The sequence below is a fragment of the Octodon degus genome, unplaced genomic scaffold (genome assembly GCF_000260255.1).
Source record: "Octodon degus isolate 3935 unplaced genomic scaffold, OctDeg1.0 scaffold00100, whole genome shotgun sequence".
Classification (NCBI taxonomy): domain Eukaryota; kingdom Metazoa; phylum Chordata; class Mammalia; order Rodentia; family Octodontidae; genus Octodon; species Octodon degus.
The window spans coordinates 441,108-467,434 of record NW_004524676.1 but is presented as its reverse complement, the minus strand read 5'-3'; the positions used below and the strand labels follow the sequence as shown (position 1 = coordinate 467,434).

The window sequence follows — 26,327 nt, the reverse complement described above, 5'->3', positions numbered from 1 at the left end:
AAAGTAAAGCCCACAGGATTTCTGTGAACGAGAAAGTCCTCCACAGCTGGCTCCTGCAGCATCCCACTGCCTTCCTACTGTCCTCCACCTTATCTGCTCTCACACAGTCACCGGCCTTCTTGCTTCCCTGTGGTCAAACGACAGGGCTTTGTTCTTGTGTCTCTCCTGCCTGGCATGTTTGCTCTCAGACATTTGTCCTCTCAGCTCACTCGCTTCTTCCAGGCATTCAAAGATCCTTTCCCTGGTAGGCTTGTTCTAAAAGTTCAGGAATCCTTCCACATTTCATCCTGCCCTTTCTTGCCTTGTTTTCTCCTGAGCATGATCTACCAACACCTAACATGTTCTATCTACACTATTAATCTTATTGTCTGTCTGTCTGCCTGTCCCAGCAGGAGGTCCCAAGAGCTGGTAGCTTTGCTTTCTTTCTTCTGCTGAGGAATTCCTATGGTATAAAGAGTGCCTGGTGCATAAAAGCGCACGCAGGACATGGCTAAACCGAGGAGGAAGGGCTGAAAGCCATCCCACCTGCCATGCTGTCAGTGCAGCCGATGACCCACCAGAGGCAGTACCTTGGAGGAGGGAGGATTTCCCTTATGGTTTTCATAGTTCTTCAACAGAGCTTCTTCTCTCACTGAAAGGTTGCTACATTTGAAAGTCCATATGTTTCTCCTATATTTATCTTTCTCCTTCTACAGAGAAAATTACCAATAGTTTACTTATAAATAACCATAATTTAAATGCATAGATATATAGAAAGAACTTTTTGTAGAATATGATTTTGTGTGAAAATTAAATATATGTGTATACATGTCCATCCCAATGGTATCAGAGTGCTGTCTTACACATTATTCATAATATACTCTTATGCTGCATTCTCTTTGAAGGTGTTTGAAGTCAAATTTATGATATAATATTGGAACTATAAGAGTAGAAGACTATTTTTAACTGTAAAAAGTATTATATATTATTTCAAAACATTTTTTGATAAACAGAACATCTACAATCAATTTTATGAAACATTTGTCTTTTTTCTGTCTTTAGTGCAGGGTCTACAGGGTCTCACTATACAGACTCGACTCGCAGTGATCCTCCTGCTTTTCAGCCCCAAATGCTGGGATTACAGGCATGTGCCACCATGCCCAGTCTCAATTGCTGTTTCAGCGTGCCCCGCATGGCATGCCAGAGATCGGTTGCTGCATCTGCCTAAGCAGGTGCTTTAGTCTCCTGAGCTATCTGGCCAGCCCTAAACACTTGTGTTTTTAATGAGCATTTTAATGATTTTTATTTTAACCACCCCAAATTATATATATATATATATATATATATATATATATATATATATTTGAATCTCATAACTTTGGCATTTAATTTTGCCTCTTTTCTAAAGTTGATACTTTTGCTGATTATTGCTCCTAAAGCAATTAATAATTTATTATGCTCTGTCCCTTTCTAGTATTCAGTTATAGTTCATAGTATACTGTAGAAGAGAAACTAAGAAAAGTGATTGATTATTATACAACATTCTATGGTGCAACCCTATTTCAGAAAGTCTGTAGAAGTATCATTTAATGAAGATATAATCCTATAATTTATTATATATAATTTATAAACTGAACTAGTAAAATAACTTGGGATTAGGACCACATGATTAATGAGCCTAGCAAGAAATTGTCCATAAGCACTAGGAAGAGCTATATTTCAGTTACACAAATATAAACTTTCATTTCATTAATAATGTCCCATGAGTGTTTGGTAAATTAATAATGTATTATTATTGCTGGAAACCGGAAGCTGGCTCCTCCCGTGCGCCGGGTGCTGACCAGCACAGAACTTACCTGGAAAATGGTAAGGAGGGTCGCAGAGCAGAACCATGCCTTTCCCTTCTTTCACTCTGACTTCTGGGCGCTCCTCGGGTGGGAAAGGATCAAGATCTAGGTACAAGCACACACGAAAAGCTGTTCATTCTCCGCTCCACTCGAGGGGAGACAATGGTCAGGCTTCACCTCGCAGTAACTCGCGGTGGAGGTAGTACCTCCCGGGTGGTTCGCGGGACTCTCGAATCCAACTCGTTTGTGCGTGCGCTTGCAGATTTCTGTCCCAGGTTACAGACCCCGGGTGGGCTGCGGCCTGCGGAGGGCTCTGTCAACCTACAAACTTGTGTTTTACACTGAGGGAGCATCTCAGGGAGATATAATGGGATCGGACAGAACCAGAGAACTAGCGCAGATCGTGAGTGAGGAGGGGGCTTGGAGGCGGGGGCTCACGGGAAGGACATTCCCCTTCCTGCGGGACCACGAGGAGGAACACCGCGGAAAGGCGGCATCTTGCTGCAGAGCACGCAAGGGCCCAAACTCTTGCTCCTTCTCCATTCTGGGTTTGCTTCAGTTCTAATTTGCTGTCTTTTTCTTTTTTCCTTTTCCTTTTCCTTTCTTTTCCTTTTTCTTTTTTATACCATACACAGAACCTTCATTATTTCCACAGCGACTCGTACCTTGTCCGCCTGTCCTGCAGTCTGGAGAACACAATGGAGGAGCCTGGATGTCCGTGTGGCGTGCTGAGCTCCACACCCGGCTGGGGAAGGAGGCTCGAGGGAAGAGCGGGCTCCCCGTCCTCTGGGTGCTGATTTCCTCGTTCCCTTCACTTGTGGTCAAGAGGCCAGCAGGGTCTTCTGCCCTCCGAGGGTGCCCAGACAGCCTAACTAGTTCTCTGGAACGAGCTAAAAACATTTTCTCTTTTCTGTGCGTCTAGCACTCACTCTTTGTTTTCATCTTGCAGTAATTTGAATCTTCACGTGTTTCACTGGTATTCGCTGTCTTCTTACTGCCCTTCTTCCTGTCCTTTCTCTGTGATCGGCACCCAAATTTTAATATCTAATTTGCATCTCCCTCAACATACTGCTTACCGCTGAAAGTCTGCCTATTTTAATCATTATCTTTTTGGCAGAGGCGTTTGCGCCAACGTTTCTAGTCCTGCTGTTTCATTTGAACACCGTCCCTATTCCTATCTCAATGACTTACTTGGCATTTCAGCCCAGATAGCCTCATGCTGTCATCACTACTGCATGGGGTGCAACCATTTAAAAGCTTCTTTCCATCCTTTAAACAGGCTTTGCTTATTTCCAGCCCATTTTTAATAAGAACAGACACTTCCCTTACTTGACAAGACTTGGCTAGGAAAATATACTTAGACCCTTATTTCCTTCAGTAATCTGTGAATCCGTTGCTCAAGGTTAGTGGTGATTACTGATTTCAGCACACTGATTTATCCTTACTGTTCTCTCTGGTCCCGTTCTCTTGCTTAGTGAGAACTGCCTTGTAAGATTCCTTAAAATATCATTTGAACCTTATAATCTGTATTGCAAAAGACATAAATGCAAGTATAAGTGCTGACTTAAAAATCATAAACCAGAGATCATCTGGTCTACCTTGTCTTTCAAAGTGTAATTAACTTGCAGAACCTATTCACTTATAGTTTCTCACAGTATTTCTCAATTTTGTTTTCATTATTGACTCCCACAAGGTGAACATTTTCACTTGTTTTAAGATAATCAAATTAATCACAATATAATTTGGTTGATTCCCAGTCAGAGATATTAAATGTTGCAAAATAAGAAACTGTCAAGTACGGCTGAGCTTTGGAGAACCACAGCCAGTGTTATAATGTGCGAGATGGTCTCTGCCCCTAAGAGCCCATCTGGACCTTCTTTGCATTGCCTCCACCGACAGGATGTGCGTTAGCAGCTTCACGGATGCCAGCCTTCAGCGTCATTCTAGATCCCGCAAGACGTGGCGAAAGTTTATTTCACAGCATTATCCTTCACTGTTTTAAATGCATTCAAACTATCCTGCGTGACATCATGATGTTTGGAGTTTTTTTCTATCTGGCATCCTTAAGTTCCAACGCATCTTGAAAGATCCACCCTTTCTTCCATCTAGATTCTTCCTTCCTTCTAGATTCTTCTTACTGATTGTTCTTACTGAATTCTTAGCAAAGCACTCACTGATATCTACTTTGTGGACCACAATGAAATTCATCTGTTTTAATTTAAAACTTCTACCCACCTTTGACCTGCCTCACTGGCCTGCTGTGTGAGGACAGGGAATGTGACTTCCTCCAGGGACAAACAGGAAGCATTCAGTGCTTCATTTGAGAAGGGTGGGAGTGGGGCACTTTTTACTGGGAATTTTTTTTTCTTTTTTTGGCCAAACTGGGGATTGAACTCATGCCCTTGCACTTGCCAGGCAAGTGCTTATTCTACTAAGCCATCTCCCCGACCCTGGGAAAAGTAAGTAGAGGTATTTTAATAGAAGAAACCAACCAAAAAAGTGGAATTTGCTTTTTCATGTAGAATTGTACCAATACTTTTTTAACTTCATATAAAAGAACTTGGCCCTTATCAAGGTTGTGGTTACTTACATCCAAAGCTCAGTGTTGCTTCCGTACTTCTGACCATCCCATAGTTATTGGATGCCAAGCAGTAGTATATGCCAGCATCCTTCTGCTTGTCAGGGTTGTTGATAACCAGGTTTCCTCCCACCATACTGTATCGATCACTTGTTAGGTCAACATCCCCATTATTCATTCTCCACCTAGGAGGAAAAGATATGTCATAGCGCAGGTGGAGGGTGGAGACTGTGTCGGCAGAAACAGCATTAAAAAATAACCATCCAGCAGAAAAGTATAAAAACGGGGTATCAAAAGTAAAGCCATATTAATATGCTGAGCTGTGAAAGGCTCAAGTCAACAACTTCTGACATTGCCAGTCCTACAGATAAAAAGTATGGACTACTATGGACTACTGGACTATATTGGATTATTTTGCTGAATTCACGCACCTACAATATTTAAATGGCAACAGAATACCCATCTCTGACAAAACTAAACAAAAAAGGGGATACAAATGAAAATCATTTTGTATCTGTATATACAGAATAGTTGGGATAGATATACAGCTACTTTCTCTTCATTCAATGAGAAGAAAGATTTGTACTAATAGTGTTTGGACAGGATATCATGTCTGCATCTTGTACTATGAATGACCACTACGAAGATAACAGTATGCAATGTATTAATTATTGAAACTGTCCTACTAACCTGTTTTGAAACTGTCTCATTGTTATTTGTTTCTCAATAAAATTAATTTTAAAAAATAACTTGGGTACCGCGGCTTGCAAGGTCAGGTGATTGAGTACGACTCCGTGTTTTTTTTTTTTTTACAGCCTAGACCCTGTGGATTTGGGATCATGATATACAATTTAGTGAAGGTACAGAAAGATGAGTGCTACATCTAGTTTCCTTTTCAGATGAGACAGTCCAAATGGCATATTTGGACCACTAGAGGGCGATCACGGCATAGAAAAAAAATGATAAAACACGACTGGGTCTTTGGATTCCGAGCCACAATTAGTAAAGCCAGATTTTCCTCATCCCGGAGTTGGGGACATGTTGTGACTTTTCTAATTATTTAGGGATTATTTTTGGCACGAGAATTGTCACCTACTCACAATATAGGTGATACGTGTTGCATGTAATCAGACCACTCAACTAGAAAAAGGGATCTAGCTTTATGGGTGAGATGAACAGGTGGAAGACTAAGACAACCGTTTTAGACTAAGACGACCACCTGAAGGATTACATGATTCCGCACCAGAGTGTAGCCCTTAGGCCTCCGCATCCTGAGGAGGCTGCTGTCAGCTCCGAGGTCAAAGGGTTCAGGTAGTTAAGGAGCAGCCCACGACCACAGCGCTCACGTCTGCACACATTTCTGATGACAGAAGGGGTCATGCTAAAAATGCCTAATGATTGCAGAGTATTTTTCAATTAAGTCAAAGTTGCTAGAACATTTTTAGTTAAAAATCTTTATAGTGTGGCAGATAATTTTAAAAGCAAGCGTAGAAAACCAGGCTTTGGTAATGTATAAACTACTCACTTTAACTCAGTGGATTAATCTCCTTGCCTCTCCCCTTAGGTGGGGGCAGTACTATTCCTACCTGAAGCAAAAAAAATACTTGTTGCTTATTTTTTAGGTTGAGCAGCTCCCATTATTGGGACTTTTCTGTCCAATATATGGGCTCCCAGTCTGTTTTGTATTAATTTCCTATTGTGGCGCTGATCATGGGCTATCTGCCTGTGAGAGCCTATTATGATTAATATGTCTCAGCTGGGTTAGCTCAGCGTCTATTTTGAGAAACACATGCTAAAGCTGCAATCCTCGTGCCGCTCGAAATAGTTTTCATGTAGTGCCTGCTACTTCGGGGCTAACGGGACTAAGCTAATGGGAACCTCGGGGTGCTACGTGGGAGGCGAAGCTCCCTTCCCACCTCTCGCCTCTCGGAATGGCGCGTGAATAGCACATTATCTAGAGCACGCTACCAATATAAAACTCCCGTGTGTGCGACAAGTTGCAGGATTACCAAGGTTAATATGGCTTGCTGGGAATACTAAGTTTTTAAAACTGCAAGTGCTCTTTCCTGTCAGACTAGCTGCAGCAGGCAATAATTCCTTTCCTTTTCTCTTCTCTTCCTGAACGCTGGCTGCTTTCCTAACAGGGTGCAGCAGCCCTTCGCGATCTCTGTGCGTTGGTGTATGGGTAGTTAGGTCAACTCAACCTGAGGGTCTCGGTGTGGGCGTGACATGTGGGGTGCAGGTGGAGACAGCCCTGCCGGGAGGGTTCTGTCCTCTGTGCTCCCGCCGGGTGGGGATGTGAGCCCCAGAACGCCCAGCCTCGTCTGGGAGGCGTTCCTGGAAATCTGTGCACGAGCAGTCCCTCGGGTTTGCTGTCCCCAGTGCAGCCTGGAAGAAGATTTTCCAAGGTTTCTTCTAGGATCATCATGGCATAAGAGTCACTGAAGCAACTCTTGAGAGCCTGTCGACCCACTGACGTGGATAAATACTAGAAAGGTTAGATGTGTCTTTGGAGTCACCCAGCTTGTGGTGTGGTCCTGGATTTTGTGACTTACTAACTCGAGCCAGGTGTTTTGCTAATTGCAGTTTCTCTCTCAGAACTACTTTGGGTTAGACCTCTGGAGGTCCTGGCCCCTGTCATAGTCCACGTCCATGACAGTGCACCTAGATTCCCCTTACATATGGCTGAAGGGCAGCAATAAACCCAGCCCGCCAAATAATTTTAGAACAAACGTGTCATTTACAATTTATATTGCACCTCCATGCATGAAATTGAAACAAGAACAATTACAAAGGGATAGTGATTTTGTGTCTAAATTCGTATTTTCTTTTAAGCATTATTTTGTCATGATAGCTATAGGCAAGAGAAAATGAATGCAAGTAGAACTAGGTAGGGGACATTCTCTTTGATATTAATTTTGTAGCAATAGAAATTTATTTTTCTATCTAGGAAAAAAATCTGCTACTAAAATCAACCTTGTTAAATGACAACCTTCAGTTATATCAGGTGACATTAGCCTACTGGAGTCCCCAATTTCTCCATCAATCACTTGCTTTGTCTTCATGGAAGTATCTTACAGCTAAAACTGAAATCCACTGGTATTTGGTGAGCTTTCAATTTATTCTTTGGCTCAGAATATAGTCTACTGTTCAAGCCATCTGAAGTGGAAAAGTTCATTGCAGCTTTTTATATAATTACCTTTGATAGTATAAATGTGGAGCCCAGAAAGAGAAAGAGAAATAATTTCATACAGATTTTCCAGGTGGTAGAGACATAGAAAGAAATGTATTATGTTGTGTAGTTACATATTTGAGATTATTGTAAAAGGTACTATTTTCTAGAATTTCCTAGGCAAGCTTTTTAGATGTGGTTAATACAGAAATATTACCTATCATTTGTAGCTAAGCCTTAGTCAGGTCATGCACACACAAAATTTTAACCCCAAGCCTGCATACTTAAATTATGTATGTTTTCCTAGAACCCTTGGGATGCTTATCAGCGTCGTGTCCATTAGATAATTCTTAAGTGCACGATGTCAAGCGCCATCACATCATCTGTGCGGGAAACAGCGAGAGACTTATGTACGTCTATTTAAGAAAAGCTGCTACGTTTGGGGGAATTAGACAGTGCTTTTCAGTGTGTCAGTACTTGTGTCCTTCTCCCTGGTCTCTGTGGTAAGGGGGTGTTTGAAAAGTGCAGGGGGCGCATTACTTGTAAACTGGGAAAGGACTGGCCCGCGCCCTGCAGTTCAGCGACACTTTTCCCTCCAGTGATTCCTCGGGGTAGATGGTATTGATTGGCTGCTCTTCAAAGATTGGTCCAAAGCCTTTGTCTTCCTCAGAAACTGTGAGAAAAAAAAAAAAAAAAAGAGAATTATTTTATATTAAGGTCAAAGGAGATCTAGACGCATTGAAAAAAATGAGCAACACAGAACCTCTATTCTAATTCAGAGCAAAGACTTTGCCTCTGTGAGCCTCACGAACATACTCAGTTCCTTAATTCACAACTATTTCCTGCCCACCTCTCCTCATTTGCATAATAGCATCACGTGACGCCAGCTTTCCCTACTTCTGTCTCCTCAAACAAGCCATAGTTTTGTGCCGCTGGCTTACCAATGTGCTTTTCCTCTGCCTGGAATCACTGCCCTACTTTTCTTTTACCATAAACACTCCAAAGGCCCCGTGAAGCTGAGGAGTGAGGTCCTGCAGGAAGCTACTCTCCGCTCTTGGCTCCAGTTCATTCCCTCGTTTGCCCTTAGCTTCCTCCCGTATTTACAGTACTTAACACGTCTGCTGTGATTCTCAATGCAGCCTCCTGTCCTACAGCTTGCCAAGACAGAGGCTAGGTCCCAATCCAAGCACACCAGCCTTCTAGCCAGCTGCTCAGCTATCTGCGCTGCACAGGTACTTAAAGGTCTTATAGCAAGGAATGAAAAGACGGATGAATTTCTGGAACTGCTGGAGAACCTATTCTCCCTCCTGAGCCCATCTATAGTTTTCCTGAACATGCAAACAGCACCGGTACTCAGCACCATCCAGTCTAGGGCAATTTATAAATAATTTAGGTGGGTCTGAGATATGAGGAACTGGTTTGGAACTGCTGGCAAACACGCTTGTGCTGGGGAGGAGGGTGTGACCTCTTGGGAGGGAGGAAGAACATCATGCAGCAGGGTGGAGAGAAGGGCGTCAGCCACGGGTCACCAGCACGGCCGCGCCCACACAGAACAGCTAAGAGCCACATGCTCCCAATGAATTAATAATGATCTCCGCAGCTAGAAAGGAGGACTAGTCTCACACAAAGTCCTTGCCTCTTGACCAGAGGCAGGGCATGATTTGCAGCCCTAGTTTATATTTTAAGAGAGTTTATGGCAATAGCACACGGATTGGTTAAGTTCTCTAAGACCAACCACGAAGAGGAGCACTGTTCCAACTTCTCTTAGCAGAGACAGTACGCCTTTGAAGCCTTGCTGCCATTTCTCAGTGTGCCTTTGGACAAATCATGTAAGCTCTGTGAGTCTCAGCAGGACCGCTCATAAAAGGAGGGAAATAGGCTATTGGTAAGAGGCTATTGGATAATAGGTCTTAATAATTTTAAGACCATGCATGGACGATAGTATTTTATCTGGCTTAGAGTTAGCAATCAGTGAATGCTGATTTTCCAAATATTCTAAAAAATTTGCTACCCTTCCCAAATTTTAATTTTTATTTTTATGTATATCAACTCAGGCTAACAATAGAAATTCTAAAAGTCAGAAGCCAAGTCCTTCTCTTTCTCACATCTCTGGGGCTAGGGGCCTGGTGCTGCCCTGAGCACTCAGCACATGGGTGCTGTATCTGTAGGTGTCAGCAGCCCTTGCGTTAGTTTCCTCTACTATTTGCAAAGTCCTGATCTAAGCTCTATCTTGTTCCACATCCTCTTGGCAGCTGCGATAACCAGAAAGACAGGTAATGTCTTCCGCTTCCCTTTGAAGAATTTCTGTGGTGCTGCCCACTGTTTTCTGGCCAGTTGGGAGGCAATAGCACACCAGGGACAAGTGAGGAATGACTTGGTGTGCAAGTCATTGGGGGACTTTCATTGTGGACATAGGGCCTGGGTGTTGCCATCTCTCAAAGAAATGGCCTTGTGCTTAGCAATGACACCTCTTATGCTGTTTCCCTTCTCGTGTGGACAACTTCACAGATGCCAGATGCTTCCTAGTGGCTCTCTCAATGGCACGATTTTTTGCCTGGAGCAAGTCAGTAACACCTGCCGAGTGGGAGTCTATGCTGTTCTTCCCAGTGTATATAAAGTTGCTCAGAAGACAAGCAGAAAAGTGCTTATCTTGAAGGCAGGATGACTTCTACTCCTATCCTAGAATTATCTCAAACTATTTTGTAAAACCCCTACCATAACAATATGTGGAAAAGCAAAACTATATATATTGTTTGTGGAAGTGTAAGGCTCATGACTATATTTTAAGTGCATTGTTTGGATGTTATAACCATATGCATAATGTCATTATTGTTACCGCCAATAACCCAAATCATCACGTTTAAGAGAAAATGAAGAGCTGCTGCCTTTATATTTATAAGGTAATGAATGAAGATCTTCAACATGTAATGCCTGATTTCTGTGTCTTACAAAAATGTTAGCTTAAGGTGGTCACCTTGGAGGCGTCAGGGTGACAGAGTAGGAGGCAGACTGGATTCTGGCCTTAATACAGCAAAGCGCTTTTAGTTACAACACTAACATATGATCCATGAAAGAAAGAAATGGGTAGGTTAAATTTTATTGAAAATCAAAACTCCTGCTCTGTGAAAGAGACTTAAGAGTATGTCAGGTCTTCAGGTTAAGGACAATTTATCTAGACTAAGTTATATTCCATAAGCAACAAATTGGAAAAACTTTGAAATAACTAAATGTATCTCATTTAATAATAGGGAAAATAGTAGCGATTATATGTCTTCATGTAGTTGTCACACATCTCATCGGGCACAGGCTACTGTGGTTAAAGCCCTACCATGTGATTGTATTCCCACTGTAAAAATATTAAATACTTCTGACCTGACATTCGACCCTCACACTCTGAGGAAGAACTGTCATATTTTTCTGCACCTGTGCATGGTCTGCCTGGCCCCAGGAGGCAAAGTGGAACATAAAGCAAAATATTGATTATGATACTATTTTACAACTAGAGTTACAGTGTCACAAAGAGGGGAACTGGTAAGAGGTATGTATGTTCAGATTTCCTTTGAATTAAGAGACAACCCTGAGTTGTGCTCGAAGTGTAGACACCGTTCCTGAAAACCACACTTCTGCTCCTTAAGGCATAATTTGACACACAGACCACTATTGAGCCTGACATTCTCCTCCTCTGTCCTCTGTACCCTAAAGACAGATTTCAAGGTCAACCCTAACTGAAGCATCTTCCAGGTTGTACCTATGTCTGTGTAATTCTGTTCAAGGTCCTCGAGGGTAACACACCCACTTGAGGTGGGTGGAGAATTTGGCCCTCCCTGTAGCTGGTGCATCCTTTGCCCTCAATAACCTCAAACAGATCAAACAAGATCTGGAGAAGTTTTCAGACAAATCTTTTGAGTAGACTGAGGTGTTCAGGGCACTTTCTCAGACCTGCGAATTGGACTGGAGAGAAGTGATATTGTTCTTAGGTGGAACATTGACTCTTGGTAAGAAACAAGTGGCATTAGGCTGCTGTCACATTTAGAGATGAATATCCTATTGTTAACTTCAAGAGATCAGAAGAGAGACAGCAAGAGGGACACTGGTTCCTGCTGTTGCCTGCCTAGGTAGTCCCTGTACAAGATTCCTACTGTTACTTGTGCGCCATCCAGAAAGGAGAGCGGAATAGAAAACATTTTCAAGTATATGTCCTTGAAGGCCTAAGGAGGACAAGAACTAAGCCCTTCAATTATCTTAAAGTGTAACTATTGCTCAGGAAAAAGATGGATACCCCCTGGCAATAAAATCATTGAAATTATCTTTCACATTGTGTCCCTTTAGAAGGAACAGCCACATGGGCAATTAGCTATGGCCATCAGACTACCTCGCTATCACAACAAGAGGCCTGCATCACTGACTTCTCCAGTAAGATAAACAGTCTAAGCTCTTGCTCAAGAATAGTCTTTGCCTTCACAGGCAGAAAAGGGCCTTCCCTTTCTGATTCTTATTATTACAAGAGACCTCTGCTAATTTATGACCTATGAGAAAAGTTCTGACTAGCTTATTTATAGTTTTGAACCCAAAAGCTATAAAAGGATCCTTGTAGTTCAACTTGGCCAATAACATCTGAGAGTGTACTATGTGATTCAAAAATAATTGTTTTGTAGGTTCATGTTTATTCATCTGCCTAATATGTATTAATAACCAGTTAAAACACCCACAGCTGTATCTTGCCTTCCAGAAACTTTGAAGCCTGAATAAAATAATGGGTTTCACTTGATGCTCTATCAGTTGCTTTAATTATTTTTCTATGGGGAACATATATTGGTTTTTGAAAGACAAATTACCCCAAACAAGCATCTGCATCACTTTGCTATGTTCAACAAGAGCCTTCAAATATAAATCCATCACCCCCATGAACCCGCTTCCTGAGTTCATTGTTCTATGAACTCAACAAGCATGTTTAGTTCCTGGAAAATACCTTTCTAGGATAATACAGCACAAGGCTCACAAAAGATATACTAATCATACTTATCTTACAGGAGAGCGTCATTTACTGCTTTTTTATGAGCATGGGAGGGCCTAGATGGCAATTCTGAGGCCTTAAAAGAATCACGAAATTAAATGACACAAGAAAACAATAGGAATCATGTATAAGAAAGAAACTAAGCTTATTTCACAAATACATTCCCCTTTCCTTACTGGACGGCTTCTCCTAAACTGAACTACAGCTATAAAAAAACTTCTCAAGCTAGTGGAAAATATAACTCTTTATATCATATTTCTTTCAATCCATTCTTAAAGAAACATTTCCTACCATATGATGTGGCCATCATAAACATCCTAGAGAGGTAAATTCATTTTTAAAATTTGATTGGAAAGATTAAGAAGAAAAACATCCTGCATGTGCATTTGTGTAACCTTCACAAATTCAGACAACACAAAATCCCTGCGTTTCCTTCAACGTAACTTTCAGTTTCACGTGAAGGTAACCGGTCATCACAATCGGGGACACGACTGCTGCCCCTCTGGCTGTGCAGAGATCATCCTCTGTGATCTGAATATCAATTTTATTTGTAGAAATTGAAAGTAACATGACAATTTGTGCTTGGCCATTTTAACATTTATTCGATCACCATGTTGAAACAAAGTCTTTACTCATCGTGAGATAGGTCATCTCCATCTGTAGATTAGTAAACAAAATTTTACAGAAGTGTGTGGTAGGAAGTCTTAGGAAGTATCTAATGGGAAAAGCAATGGCAAATTTGAATTTTTATAATCACATTTACAATATTCCCATCATTAAAGGTGCAGAGACCTGCAAACTCTCCTGAAATACAATGAACTCTCTAAATGAGGCAGCATTTATATTGTTAGAGGTACAGGGCTTCAAGATAATGCCCTTCCTTGTCTGCACTACCAACCATTTCCTACTTTGTAACAAGTAAAGGCAGTTAAGGTGTGGGCATTGAACATTCTCATGCCCGTACCTTCATGGTTCAGGGTACTAGGTAAAACTGGCTATTTTATTGTACCTAAAAATGAGTAATTAAGGGCCGGCCAAATAGCTCAGTGAATTAAAGTGCCTGCTTAGGCAGGCACAGAGGCCAGGGTTCAATCCCCAGCACGCTGTGCCGGGCCGCCCCTGGGGTGCGCTGAGATGTTGTTCGAGACTGGGTGTGGTGGCGCGCGCCTATAGTCCCAGCTCTTGGGAGGCTGAACACAGGCAAATCACTACGAGTCCAATCTACACAGTGAGACCCTGTAGACCCTGCAGACCCTGTACTAAAAATACAACAAACAAACAAAGAGTAACTACCTCAACATTGTTCTGAAACCTAATTATTAATACAAAGACCAGGGTCAAGAAAGCACAAAAGTTAAGAAAGCCAAATGCTCCATGCTGGCCTGCTGCCCGTCTTGCCAGCCGCTCCCTGGGCCTGCGGGGCATCTTTGAAAGGTCCACCCGCTGAGCCACCCGCACGTGGCGGGCACCTCTCCATCACTACTTCGGATCTGATTACGTCCTTGCACATGCGGTGCTCCCGCCGGCGGGTCCGCGTGAGGTCAGGCTGCCTCTGTGCTGTTCTGATTAATGAGGCTAACAAGTAACTACATCAGGGCGTAAAGGTAAGTCACAAAATGCCATATGCGTCGTTTAAAGTTAGAGACAGGAAACTGCACAGAGAATAATGACAAGTAACCGACGTGAGTCTAACAGAAGAATTACCCAGCAAATCTGCGGGTAGGTGCTGTAATAATATGGGACATTCCCTCTCTGCCCTCCCTCCAGAAAAACAATGAAGTACTTTTTGAATAGTAGCTCTGTAAAACATAAAAAGATACCATAACTCTGTATGAAGAATAAAGCACTGATTACTTCATTTTCTAATTCTCATAAATACTTGTATTTGATTACTTTCCTTTATACATTTTATTACTGAGGTATAAAGTAATTTAAAAGATACTTATTTTATTTTGAGATTTGCATGGACAAAGGATTGTTCTGAATTAGCAGCAGCCTGGTTTTTGAGTTTTTCTGGTATAAAAGTACAAGCAGATTATGATGAGAAAGGCATCAAAAATGCAATTTACTCTCAAATAATGGCATTACTAAGTATATGAAAATTACAAGTTGACTTCATACAACTCAGTTATGTTCATCCTCTTACCTCAAAGAATAAAATACTGATGTTACAAATCTTTAAAATAACAAGACTTTTAAAGGATATAGGGTAGACTTCACTTTGATGTCTATGATGTTTTAAGTCTCAGTATACCTTATTTTTCAAATTTAAGTTGTGTCTATTTTAATGTATACAATTTATTTAAAAACTAGTCAGCTAGGTTACTAAGACTGCTATCAAGTAAGAGTTTGGAATAATTACATACGATGATATATTGTATAGAACCGTTTCATCTCTAATAAAATGCTCCAGTCTTGCATCGCCCAGGTGCTGTGCAGATGTTATGACTGAGGGCTTGGGAGGCTCACAGTCTGTAGCAAAGTGACAAAGCTCAGGTCTGGCCCAGCACCAACGCCTCCTTCCAGGACTCAAAGTGAAAGTTGGCCAGCATCACTCCCATCTCTCCTGCCAATGACAGGCGTGGGTGTGAATGCGTGACCCCCTCTGGACCAGTGCTGAGAAGTTTCTGGGAAAGATCTAATTCTTAAAAAGAAATGGGTACAGGAAGGAAGGAACATGCCTCGTTACCCACAAGGGGCTGCTGCATCTGTGTGTGACGCTGGGACTGCAGCCTGGGACAAGCAAGGCAGGTAGGAAGCTGGGGGATCGCCATAGGATTAACCATGGTGTCGTCGGTGAGGGGAACTTCAGGATGGTGTGTGTTCCCAGCAGTGACCCAGCAGAGAAGCAGCAAGGGAAAATGAGCCAAAAAGTGACAACTGTGATAGCGGTGAACTTCAGTAGACTTGATAGGGTAAAGTCTGGCACACAACCACGGAATTGGGACGGTGCCAGCATCGATGAAGGACAGGCGGGCCAGCCACACAGGGACAGGAGCAGATATGGAGCTGCCACGGGAGGGTGAGCTGTGGAGTTCTCTCTGACCATTTCTAATGTCCCCAGGTAACAGGAAGCAGAATCATCACCTGAATGGAAGACCTAACTGGCAAGGTGTCAGAGGTATATGCAGAGAGGTGCCCCGGAGGTGACTGAGTGTGGGAAGGAACATGCTGGAGCAGTGGTGTGTGCGTGCTGGACAGTACCAGGAGTCCACCTGGGGACTGCAGTCATAACTGTAGCTGGAGCACACCTGAGCTTCTGAGGGCTTACATTTGTGCGTTGGTGCATGGAGAGCAGGGTCATTCGTGAGTGACTCTCAGGAGGCTGGTAGAGGGCGCTCAGGGACACCTGAATGTCCTACAACCCTCCATGGAAACTCACAATGCTTTTTACTTAGGGGAAGGCTATAGGTATGAATTTTCTCTCCCCACAGAAGAAAGACAGCAAAGCAGAAACAGAGAGAGAGAAAGAGAGAGAGAGAGAGAGAGAGAGAGAGAGAGAGAGAGACAGACAGACAGACAGACAGACAGACAGACCAAGACAGAAACAGAGAGACAGAGAGAGAGACAGAGAGACAGGAACAGAGACAGAGACAGAGACAGGGACAGGGACAGAGACAGACAGACAGAGACAGAGAGATAGGCAGGCAGAGAGGCAGGGAGGCAGGCAGGCACAGAGACAAAGACAGAGACAGAAAGAGAAAAACCTTATATATTAAAGTCCTAAATCCCAGTATATCCTAATACAAGCTTATTGGGAAATAGTGTGTTTTATAAAAGTAATCAAGTTGAATGGAGACTGTGAGGTAGGCCCGAAGAGTATTCTTATAAACAGGAAAATTAAAACACAGAGAGAGACATTCTCCAAGAGAAGACCATGAAAAGAGATCCAGGAGGACCGTCACATGAAGTTGGAGGCAGACAGACGAACTTTGCTGCCACAGCAAAGGGACACCTGGGCCTCGTGGAAGTGGAGGAGGCAGGCAGGAGGCTTTGAGAGCAAGCACAGCTCTGCTCATACCTTGTCCTCAGCCTCTGTTTTCCGGAACTGTGAGCCAATGAGTGTCTGTTCGTAGTTACTGTGGTGCTTTATCATGACAGTCCTAGGACACTAACACGTATTTATTTGGTATATTTATTATACATGCCTACACTGACTACTTCAAGTCAATAAGAAAGCATTAAACTTTGATGTGCCAGATTTTCTCAAATTTATTTGACAATGAAGTCCTTTTAATAAAATTCCTAATAACTTCCTCTACATAGATTTCCACTTTAACATTTAAGATACTTCAAGGCTCCTTCTTACTATTACCATTACTAAATATTCTTTAATTCTTCAATTCTTTTTAAACACCCATCATAAATTTTCTCATAAACATGTTATTTACTCGTCTTATTTCCTACATGTCTCACAGTCTAGGAAAATGACTTATAGATCTCTACATAGCTCACACATATTGCCCCACAGTGTTGGAACACAAATGGCTGTGATGGAATCTGGACCAAGAATTTCCTAGGCTTTGGCTCCTCACATGAAAGTTCTTCTCTGGCAGGCCTGGATAGTCTTAATTTGTTATATAAATTGAAGCACTTATTGCTTAGCAGTTCTACCTGATTTTTTTATTCTCCTCCCAAGCTGTGGTGGGTTTTGTGTTACCCGTTTTACTATGTTCATTGAGCACATATTATATCATTCACTGTGCTAAAAGCTTTCAGGAATTTCTTTTTTTTAGTCCTCAAAACAATCTTGTGATTTTTTTTTATATACTTAAAAGCTGAGCCTCCTAGAAGCTGAAAATGCATACAAAAATCACAAGATCAGCTACTGAGTACCAGGCTAAAGATGCAAATATAAGCTGGTCTTATTCTAGAAAGTCTGTATCTTTCTTTTAGTACGTCATCCTGTCCCAGTTTCTGCAAGAACATTTAGGTAATAAGTACGCTGTCTACTGGCACGATGGTATGTTATACGTAATACGTATGAAATAATAGATTTTGCAACATCTGTACCTTCCCGGTTGGACTGAATCTTACAGTTCCAATTTAACTAATTTTAGTTCTCTCTCATTGCAAGAAAATAAGTTTTCAAAAATAAGTTAGCTCGTCACATTATTCATAATATTGCTTCCAAATTTACTTGCCTAGCATTATTACAAAGCATGAAGGGAACATACAGAACACACTGAATGTTTTCTGCTGACTGCAATCCCACTTCAGTAATCAAATAAGTTGTCTTATGAGTTTAGAACAAATCTCACAACATTTCTAAGTGATCTAACATGACTTATGTGCCTTCAAGTTTATAGCACCAATAGGTTAAAACAGAAAATAAAATATAATCTAAGATGTTTGCAAGACATAGCCTCTAAACTACTTACCCCCATGACCGTATCTTCTATGCCAGGTAAATTCTAAAAACAAAAGAAAACAAAATTGGTCCTAAAGCAAGTCTTAGAGTTGTTTCAAACATCTCTCAAGTGAGAACCTAGTTAATAGGTAGGACTGGTCCCTCCCTGTTAAGGCTGAAATATCTTCTCATCTGGACAGATATTTATATTTCATTGATGGAAGCCTAAAGTTTTCAGTTAATAAAATTATGATGAAGTTTGTACATAATAATGTATGTTTGTTTCATCTCATTCATAAAAATGACTTCACCACAATAACTTAGCCAAAATGTTTCATTATTATGCTTACATTATATATGTTATTCATATTTACATCTGTATATGTAATGATATTATGGATGTTAATAATATTTAAGTATTAATGAAATCATCCTGTTTTGGAAACTCGATTCAACAATAAAATTTACTACTCAAAATAAAATATTATTTTTTATTTCCCTGAAGGTAAACGAGAAATTCAGTAGAACGTTCCTCATGTCTGTCACAATGTGGTCAGCAAAGAACACCACCCAACAGGATGTGACGTGTGTCACCAAATGAGACAGCAGTTTAACAAATATATACTGGATTAAGGTTCTTGATTAATGTACCTGAAAAATTGATCATTAGAAAGCATACTATGCTCAAATAAAGATATAATGTACCTTCCCTCAAAGGAATTCTCTGAAAACATCCTATCTCACTTTGAAAGAAATTTATTCTCTTTGAATATATCTGTCCTAAGTGAAGGACTCTTGAAATTATTTCATTACTCTTCTGTCATGTTATTTTAAACAAGATTTTCCTAAGATTTACTAAACTGTTGAAAGATTTGTAAGATTCAATAACATGTTGGAGCCAGTCAGAATACTCTTAGGAAGTGACGATTAATTTTCAAGAATTTTGTGAATCAGTTGTTAAACATGGCAAAAGTAAAAACAAATTAACTTACCAATAAGCAAATACATGAAGAACAAATATAATATGTCTAAAATCTATTACTTAATTTTTTTTAACCTCAATTTACTATTTCTTACTGAAGTTACCTTAGCCTAGATATCTGGGTAACAAAAATGATAGAGTAGTGAGCTGTGGCATTTTTTTCCAACTCCACATTAAATTACATGGAGTTGAAATTGACTGTCCCACAAAGGTTAGCATCAACCTCCCTATCCAAAGTTTGAACATTCCCTGGCACAGTTCTACATGAGTTTTTAACTGAGAGTAAAAAATTTAAAAATTAAGACAAATATTAACGTATAAAATCTGTTTACTTTTGCAAGTCAGATGTCAAAAGAAACCATGATTTTCAACATCATACAACAGAACCAAAAAGGGAAAACATGCTGATCACGCTTAGGTAATGTGTGGAGCAGGGAGAAAGGTGCTTCTTACCCGTTAGACAGCTTGTTAATGATGCCATCAGGAGATGGGTGATCACCAACCACATTTTCATCTTCTGGTTAGAAGCAGCTCACTTCAAATGGCTTTTTTTTTTTTTTGTAAAAGAAAAGCTTTTGTTTTATGGTAGCTGGATATTAAACACCTGCATCAAGAAGAGAAAAGAAGGCAGGGGAGGAAGAGGGAGGAGCAGGAGAGGAAGGAGAAGGAAAAGAACGGAGGGAAGAAGGGAAATGTCCATCATTTGAGGCCAACAATATCATCAGTTCTGCTTTGTTTTATGTTTCTTGTTTATAGTACACATTCTAGTTTATTTGCAGGCCCTGTAACCACGACATGGTAAGGAACAGCTTTGTACTCTAGGGCCTCAGCGGCTCCGATCAGGAACAAGCCGCTCAGTTGGGGTATGTTCAAGTTCTTTTCCTTAGCCACTGACTTTTATGACCCTCTCTACAAATAGCACAATCGCCAATATTCCAATATCAGTCATTTTACTCGAAGATGAAGCTTTTGTGAAGTGAAGACTGGGAGACTCATTTAAGATAAGAGCTTTGTCCAAGCGCCTTCTAAAGACACCGACCTCACAGGAGGGTGATACGCTAGTGCCTGCTGTTGGTGGCTGGTGGAAACTTTTTCCCAGAATACTAATTTTTAGTGTTAAAACACAGTGATGGAATAACATATTTAATCTCCTTTTTGTCTTCACCTTTTTATTCAACAAAAGGTACCAACAAAAAAGCCAGTCTAAGTTTCATGAGGTTAAGTATTTAAAAAGTGGTGAGCCATACGTAAAGACAATGAGACAAAATGACTTAACATAAATTGTTATGAATCCACATAGCAATCTAATTGTAATATATTTTTAATTTTTTTGTTTTTAAGAGAATACAAAATAATAAAAACAAAAAGAGAGATGCACAATTTCACGAAATTAAATGATATGAATTCAACAATGGTTGTTATATTGTACATCGTTGTCTTCAAATTAGTTGTGCAGGTCAGCAGATATAAACCTGCAATACTAGTCACAAAATTAAAAGGTGAAAAAGACCGAAGTCTCTTTCAATAGACAAGTAGAAATCAGCATTACCATCATCCAAGCTGTCCTATGTATAACAGATATATTTATTTTTTAGACTGGAGAGATAGCTCAGTGGCACAGTGTATTTTCTCGGTACAAAACAAAATCACGAATGATAAATTTTGCCAAAACTAATGACCATATAAGTGCTGAAATTTCACCAACGGACTTGGAAGAGCCTCTTGGAAATGAGGGTACACAGCTGAAGCCTTATTATCTTTATGGAAAATGTACCTGTAACTTAAGCCAACAGAAATGAGGGCTCAGAAAGGCAAAGAATTGCTTGCCTTTAAGAAGTTTCCAGATAACAGAAACACAGAGAGATATACAAGTTCGGGTAATGAAATAGTGATTCAGACTCGTGTGCCATTCACCTCATAAGAATGTTAATCATTTTAATTGGAAGCCCTACTACTGACTGTGGTAGGCAGGGCCTGAGGTTGGAGGTGCCATACTTTAAGATCAAAGTCATTTGATTGCTCTGAAATGCAATAATTTTTACTGAAATTCCTTGAGATGAACATATTTCAGGGCATTAGAAAGATTTCTTCAGTATAACCACATAACCCAGAGATTCCGCTGCAAGATATCAAACCATATTTTCCAAGATTATATGAGAGCATAGCACAAGTCTTAGGTTAAATTAAGTATAAAACACATAAGATAAAGATAAATCAAGGAAGCAATTCTGAAAGAAAAATACTTAATGTTATAGGTTCCACATAGAAATTAATATTATCGAAAAGAAAATTTTCCTACTATTTATTTGCATTGTATTGATATGTTAAGGAAGATATGAGATTCCATCATTTCAACTATGTTGAACTCTGAGAAGTATCTATTATTAATATTCAAGAAGCATAAGACTTTCCCGAGGCTGCCCAAATGCTTATCTATGCAGTGGTGCCTCACTTATGGAGGTTACAGTCCAGACACCCCCGCGAGAAGTGAAAATCAGTAAAGTAGCGATAGGCTTTGTAAACCCTTCCCACACTCTTACAAACTCTTCCCACACTTCTAAAAACATTCCTAATGTTCTTAACCATTTTCTAAACTCGTAAGCCTATGTAATTTTAACAACATGCATATACTGCTTGGTTCTGCATAATCTCATGATATAGTGGGAAATCCACTATATATATAACTTAGATTAGTATTTTTTGAAAGCCCGTGAAACAGTGAGTCCACAAAAGTTGAACCGAGAATTAGTGAGGGACTACAGTAATACATAAGCTAAAACCTTTTTCTTTTCAGTGTCTTGGTTACTCTGTAGTGAGTAAACCATTTATCCCAAAAAAAGATTGAATTCTTATAGAAAATGAAGTACAAGTGGGTCAAATTATCAGCAGGAAATAGAATATCATTTCAAAACATAACCAACAGGTGGCTTTTGTCAAGATTAACTTTTGAACAATGTATGTCTTAGGGACAACTGAGAAAGTCACAAGTATATATCTATCAGGCTTATATCAATCCTGGAATTTAAAATTCTGATTTGATCCAATTTCTTTCACCAGGCAGGAATGATAAAAAAGAAAAGCAAATTGTTTTTAAAAGGTGAAAAATGAAGAAAAACCTTCAAGAGGCAAAAAAATCAATTAAGTGATCTGAGGAAGACTATTTAGCTTTTTATTTCAATCATGTATGTTATCATTAGTACCTAAATATGTCCTAAATGAAAATTATTCAACTTGGTTATATCTTTCTTAGCTTCACCAGACACAAACAAGGTGGACTGGAACATTTTGCTAGTCCTTGGTTTCTAATTTTCCTACTAGATTATGTACAATAATTAGGATAAGTTCCTTTAATGCAAAGGGAGAAAAAAAGAAAAGAGAAAAAAAATCACGTCAAAATGTTGGCAATACCAGTTATCTTGTAAATATTAACTTAGACTAATATTTGTAGAAACATTTACAGACCATAAAGCATGCACAATTATTGTTGGAATTTAAAGAGCTCTAATTTATTTTCTAATAAAGTAACAAACACAATTTAAGAAATAAATGGTTGTCACAGATATTCAAAGTTAAGAGCAGGGGTGCTGCTGCAGAGTGGATGTCAAGTGAAGGGCAAATGGCACTGACCAGAGAGAAAAAGAAACAAACAGAAACAGCAGTAAAGAATGAAGAGGAGCTTGTATGAACATGTCCGTCAGATTCTACATTTCGAGGCAGTGTGTCAGGGGTGTTTGACCTATTTACTCATGAATTCTATGTGTAGAATGGAAAACTGGTGTAAGTCCACATAAAAGATTCGTTGTAGCCACACACAACAACTGATTTTAGGAAATGGAAAATAAAATGCTGAGGAACTTTCTCAGTCCAGGATGTTATTTACCACGTCCTTCTCAGATAACAGTCACTGCATGCAGGAACTTGTGCAGACACAGAGCAAAATAGGACAAGGGAAGCCAGGCCGATCTGGTCTGAGTGTTGCCCCCACCACTGTAGCTTTTAAGTAGGACAAGTTAACCTCTGACCTTCATTTCCCTCCAGGGCAAAATGTGAAAGGAGTTCAGGCTCCGTAGGAGTACCTGAGGGCTATGTGGGGTTGGGTGTGTTACATGTTTACTATGAGACTGCTCAATAAATATTAATTTATTATTGATGACTATAGACTTATCAGGGTAGGGAGAAAGAGAGGGAGGGAGGGAAGGAGGGAGGAAGGGAGAGAGAGGGAGAAAAAACGATTCCTCTGCACTCATAAATTAAAGGAGAAATTTAATTTGGCTTATATTGTTTTTTAGCAGTTTCAGTCTATAGTTGGCCTGCCCCAAGAAACAAAAGCTAAAGGAGAAGCCCAGGAAGGCCGCCTGACAAAGTCCTGCCTGCAGTAATTTAACCACACCCCTCCTCCTACCAGCACTTTTAGCTATAGCACCTTCATGATTCAATTACCTTCCCAAAGCCCCACCTCAGAGTGCATGAGACTCATGGGGGGGGGCATCTAGATATAATTCATAACAACGTCTGTATCTATCTACATCTATCTATCTATCTATCTATCTATCTATCTATCTATCTATCTGTTGTACCAGGGATCAAACTCAGGACCTTGTGCTTGCCAGGCAGTTGCTTATGCCACTGAGTTTACCCCCCAGCCCTACCTACCTACCTACCTACCTATCTATCTACCTAACTATAAAATACACAGAGAACATGCGTAAAACAAATGAACCATACCTGGATTACAAAACACTTGCCATAAACTGAAATTTCTTTAATTTTCTCAAATGAAGGTTAAAACAAGTAGGGAATAGAAAATGTATCCCTGAGGCTTTGCCTAGGGTGGCTGTGAGTTGTCAATGTTATTTATTTATTTTTTTTTTTTGCTCCGAATACCTTCAGGGCAGGTTTGGCTGGCTTGAGTTGTGGGAATCAAACCACAGCAACCTGAGCCTGAATTCTTTGTTGAAGCAGCCACTTAAAGAACTGAGCTAAGGGGCAGGCCCCCATGTCAATGTTATTCTTAAAAAGGATATGCTGAGTATCAATATTTTAAAGCACATTTGGATAACAGTTAATATGTTTCTGGACTTCTCTGTCTTGCAGTGGGAATCTGCCCCCTCTGATCAGCACGCACAGTTGCTCGTTTTGAGCTTCTGTGTGTTGCACGTACTATCTCTTCCTTCACTGGAGTACACTGCCCACTTCAGCAGGACAGCGAGCCATCACTCTGGTGAGGGTAACTGCCGTCACTTCATTGGTTTCCAGGTGATCAGACAGAAAAGTGCTGCCGCTGGCAGGATCACACACTCGCTGTCTCCTGCAGTGTGCTCCACCGCAGCACCTGTGGCCGCATCATTTGTGATCTCCCACCTCTTCAGCAGCGTGGTGGAGAAGCTAACTGCCCTTTGTTTTTCTCATGAGGAAAAGCCACGAGGAGGCCACGGCCAAGGCCCTCGCCTCCCCGGGCCTGGCGACAATGCAGCAAAGGAAAACAAACAAGCCTGGCAAACAAGTGCCAGCTATAGGACATGCCCATTTCTCCCCAGTAGCTGAAATAACAAGGTGACCAGAGGCAAGCACCTGGGCATATGCTCGTCCCTGGGGCCACGCTGTGCTACTCAGCTCCTGGAATTTCCTGGCCTCCAGAGCCTGTAGCTTCTAATATTCTGAGTCTAAGACAGATGCGCGACCCCGCCATTGGACACTGCATCTCCCAAGCCATCGAGCTCTCCAGCCTCGACTGCCCATAGTGGCACTCAATTCGATGTCCAAGAGAATTCAGCTTTTACTTTTCTCCAGTGTCCTTTAGTAAATGCCATACTCAGGTATTAAAGCAATACTTTATAACATAATGGAATATAACAGGTTCTCTCTCTTTTTTCTCCTTCATTCATCCCATATTTATCTATCTTTCCCTTTCCCTCTATCCATTAGACAAGTCTAGAAATGTGGCCCATACCCTGATACGTATTTCTGCTGTACACAGATAAGGCCAGCTAGCCCTTTGTTCTGGTTGGTGCTAGTAGCCCAAATGAATGATTTAAAAGTGCTTCAACAATATATTAGGAAGACTTTCCTCATTAACAATTATTTACATGGTATTTACCACTGCTATACAATAAAAGTATGTTCCATCAAGACTGACAAAATAAACTTTTCACTGCGCTGACGAGGATCTTATTTACACTGATAAAGATACAATCTCAGGAATACTCACATATACTAGCAAATGGTTTCATCTCTATTTTAAAAATAAAAAAATCAGATGTTTTGGTACACAGACAAAACACTAAGCACTCACTTCCATCTTCAGCACAGCCCATAACAGATCATTTGAAAAGAGTCATTAACCAGAAGGTTCACCTCTGTTCCTCATTCCCATTATTGTGAGCTGTTTCTGAGGAACATTTTCTATCTATTTCCAGGAAGTGATCAGAAGACTCTTATTACAGTTTAAGCACAGTTTATTTCAGGAGCAAGATGCCAATACCTCCTACACTACAGTTGAAAACTGCGGGATGTGCTCTTCTCAGAATCAGTCCGAAATTCTGCCTCCTCTGCTCATCTGCTCTGTAAACATGCAGATTTGGTCTCTTGTTCAAAGGATTACTGCATGGAGTAAGTCACATAAGTGTGTAGATTCAAAAGTCTTATACAGTTATGGGTAGCAGAGGAATAATGCAATGAGACATTATATTTTCTGGGAACAAAATTAGTTATGAATTTTAAAATATATTACTCCTTTAGAAATGGTTTACTATGCATTTAAATACTAAATTCATTGAGCCTTTTTAGATAAATATTATCTTAATTTTTGCATTATTAAATATAATTTCAATAAAAATGACACAATCCTTTCTACCCAAATAATGGTATATTTTAGATGTTCTTTTTTGGTGTTACGGTGACCTTTCTAAATTCTGTCATCATCTTGTAATGTCACTTTAACCTTTTGCAAGCATAGTCATAAACAAGGATTGAATCACTCACTGATATGCTTAGGTATATTTAGTAAAAATGTCTGAAGAATGTACTGCTCTGAGCTAAGGAATGAGGTACATAACTGAAGAAATGTTCTATGTCCTGAAAATAATTACATTAGCTTTCTTTGGTAGACCAGAAGCCCAAGTGTCTTAATCCACCGGTAGAGCCGCAGTGGCATGTAGTGCTCTTCAGACTAGAAAAATCTTGGGTCCTCCAACAGCCTGCCACAAGATTATGTATGAAATACATGTGAAAGCATCCAGGAGGGGTGGAGCACGTCTATAATCCCTGTACTTCAGAGGCTGAGGCAGGGGGATCACTGCAAGTTCAAGGCCAATCTGGGCTACATAGAGTTTATGCCTGCTGGCAATACATAGCCTGACCTAGCCGCAACAAAAAATAAGTAAATGAATAAATAAATAAATAAATA

The 26,327-nt window shown here is 40.5% G+C and overlaps 1 protein-coding gene across 1 annotated transcript in view; it reads right to left on the bottom strand.

The window, feature by feature from the left end:
• Cntn1 (contactin 1) overlaps positions 1-26,327 on the bottom strand; it is a 410,344-nt gene that overhangs the window by 142,442 nt on the left and 241,575 nt on the right. The window contains exons 3-7 of the mRNA XM_004638636.2: positions 19,376-19,526; positions 17,972-18,004; positions 8,117-8,249; positions 4,417-4,589; positions 1,836-1,931 (exon numbers count right to left, since the gene is read on the bottom strand). Coding sequence (XP_004638693.2) covers positions 1,836-1,931; positions 4,417-4,589; positions 8,117-8,249; positions 17,972-18,004; positions 19,376-19,436 — 496 coding nt within the window. The 5' untranslated portion in view covers positions 19,437-19,526. The remainder of the gene's footprint in view (positions 1-1,835; positions 1,932-4,416; positions 4,590-8,116; positions 8,250-17,971; positions 18,005-19,375; positions 19,527-26,327) is intronic.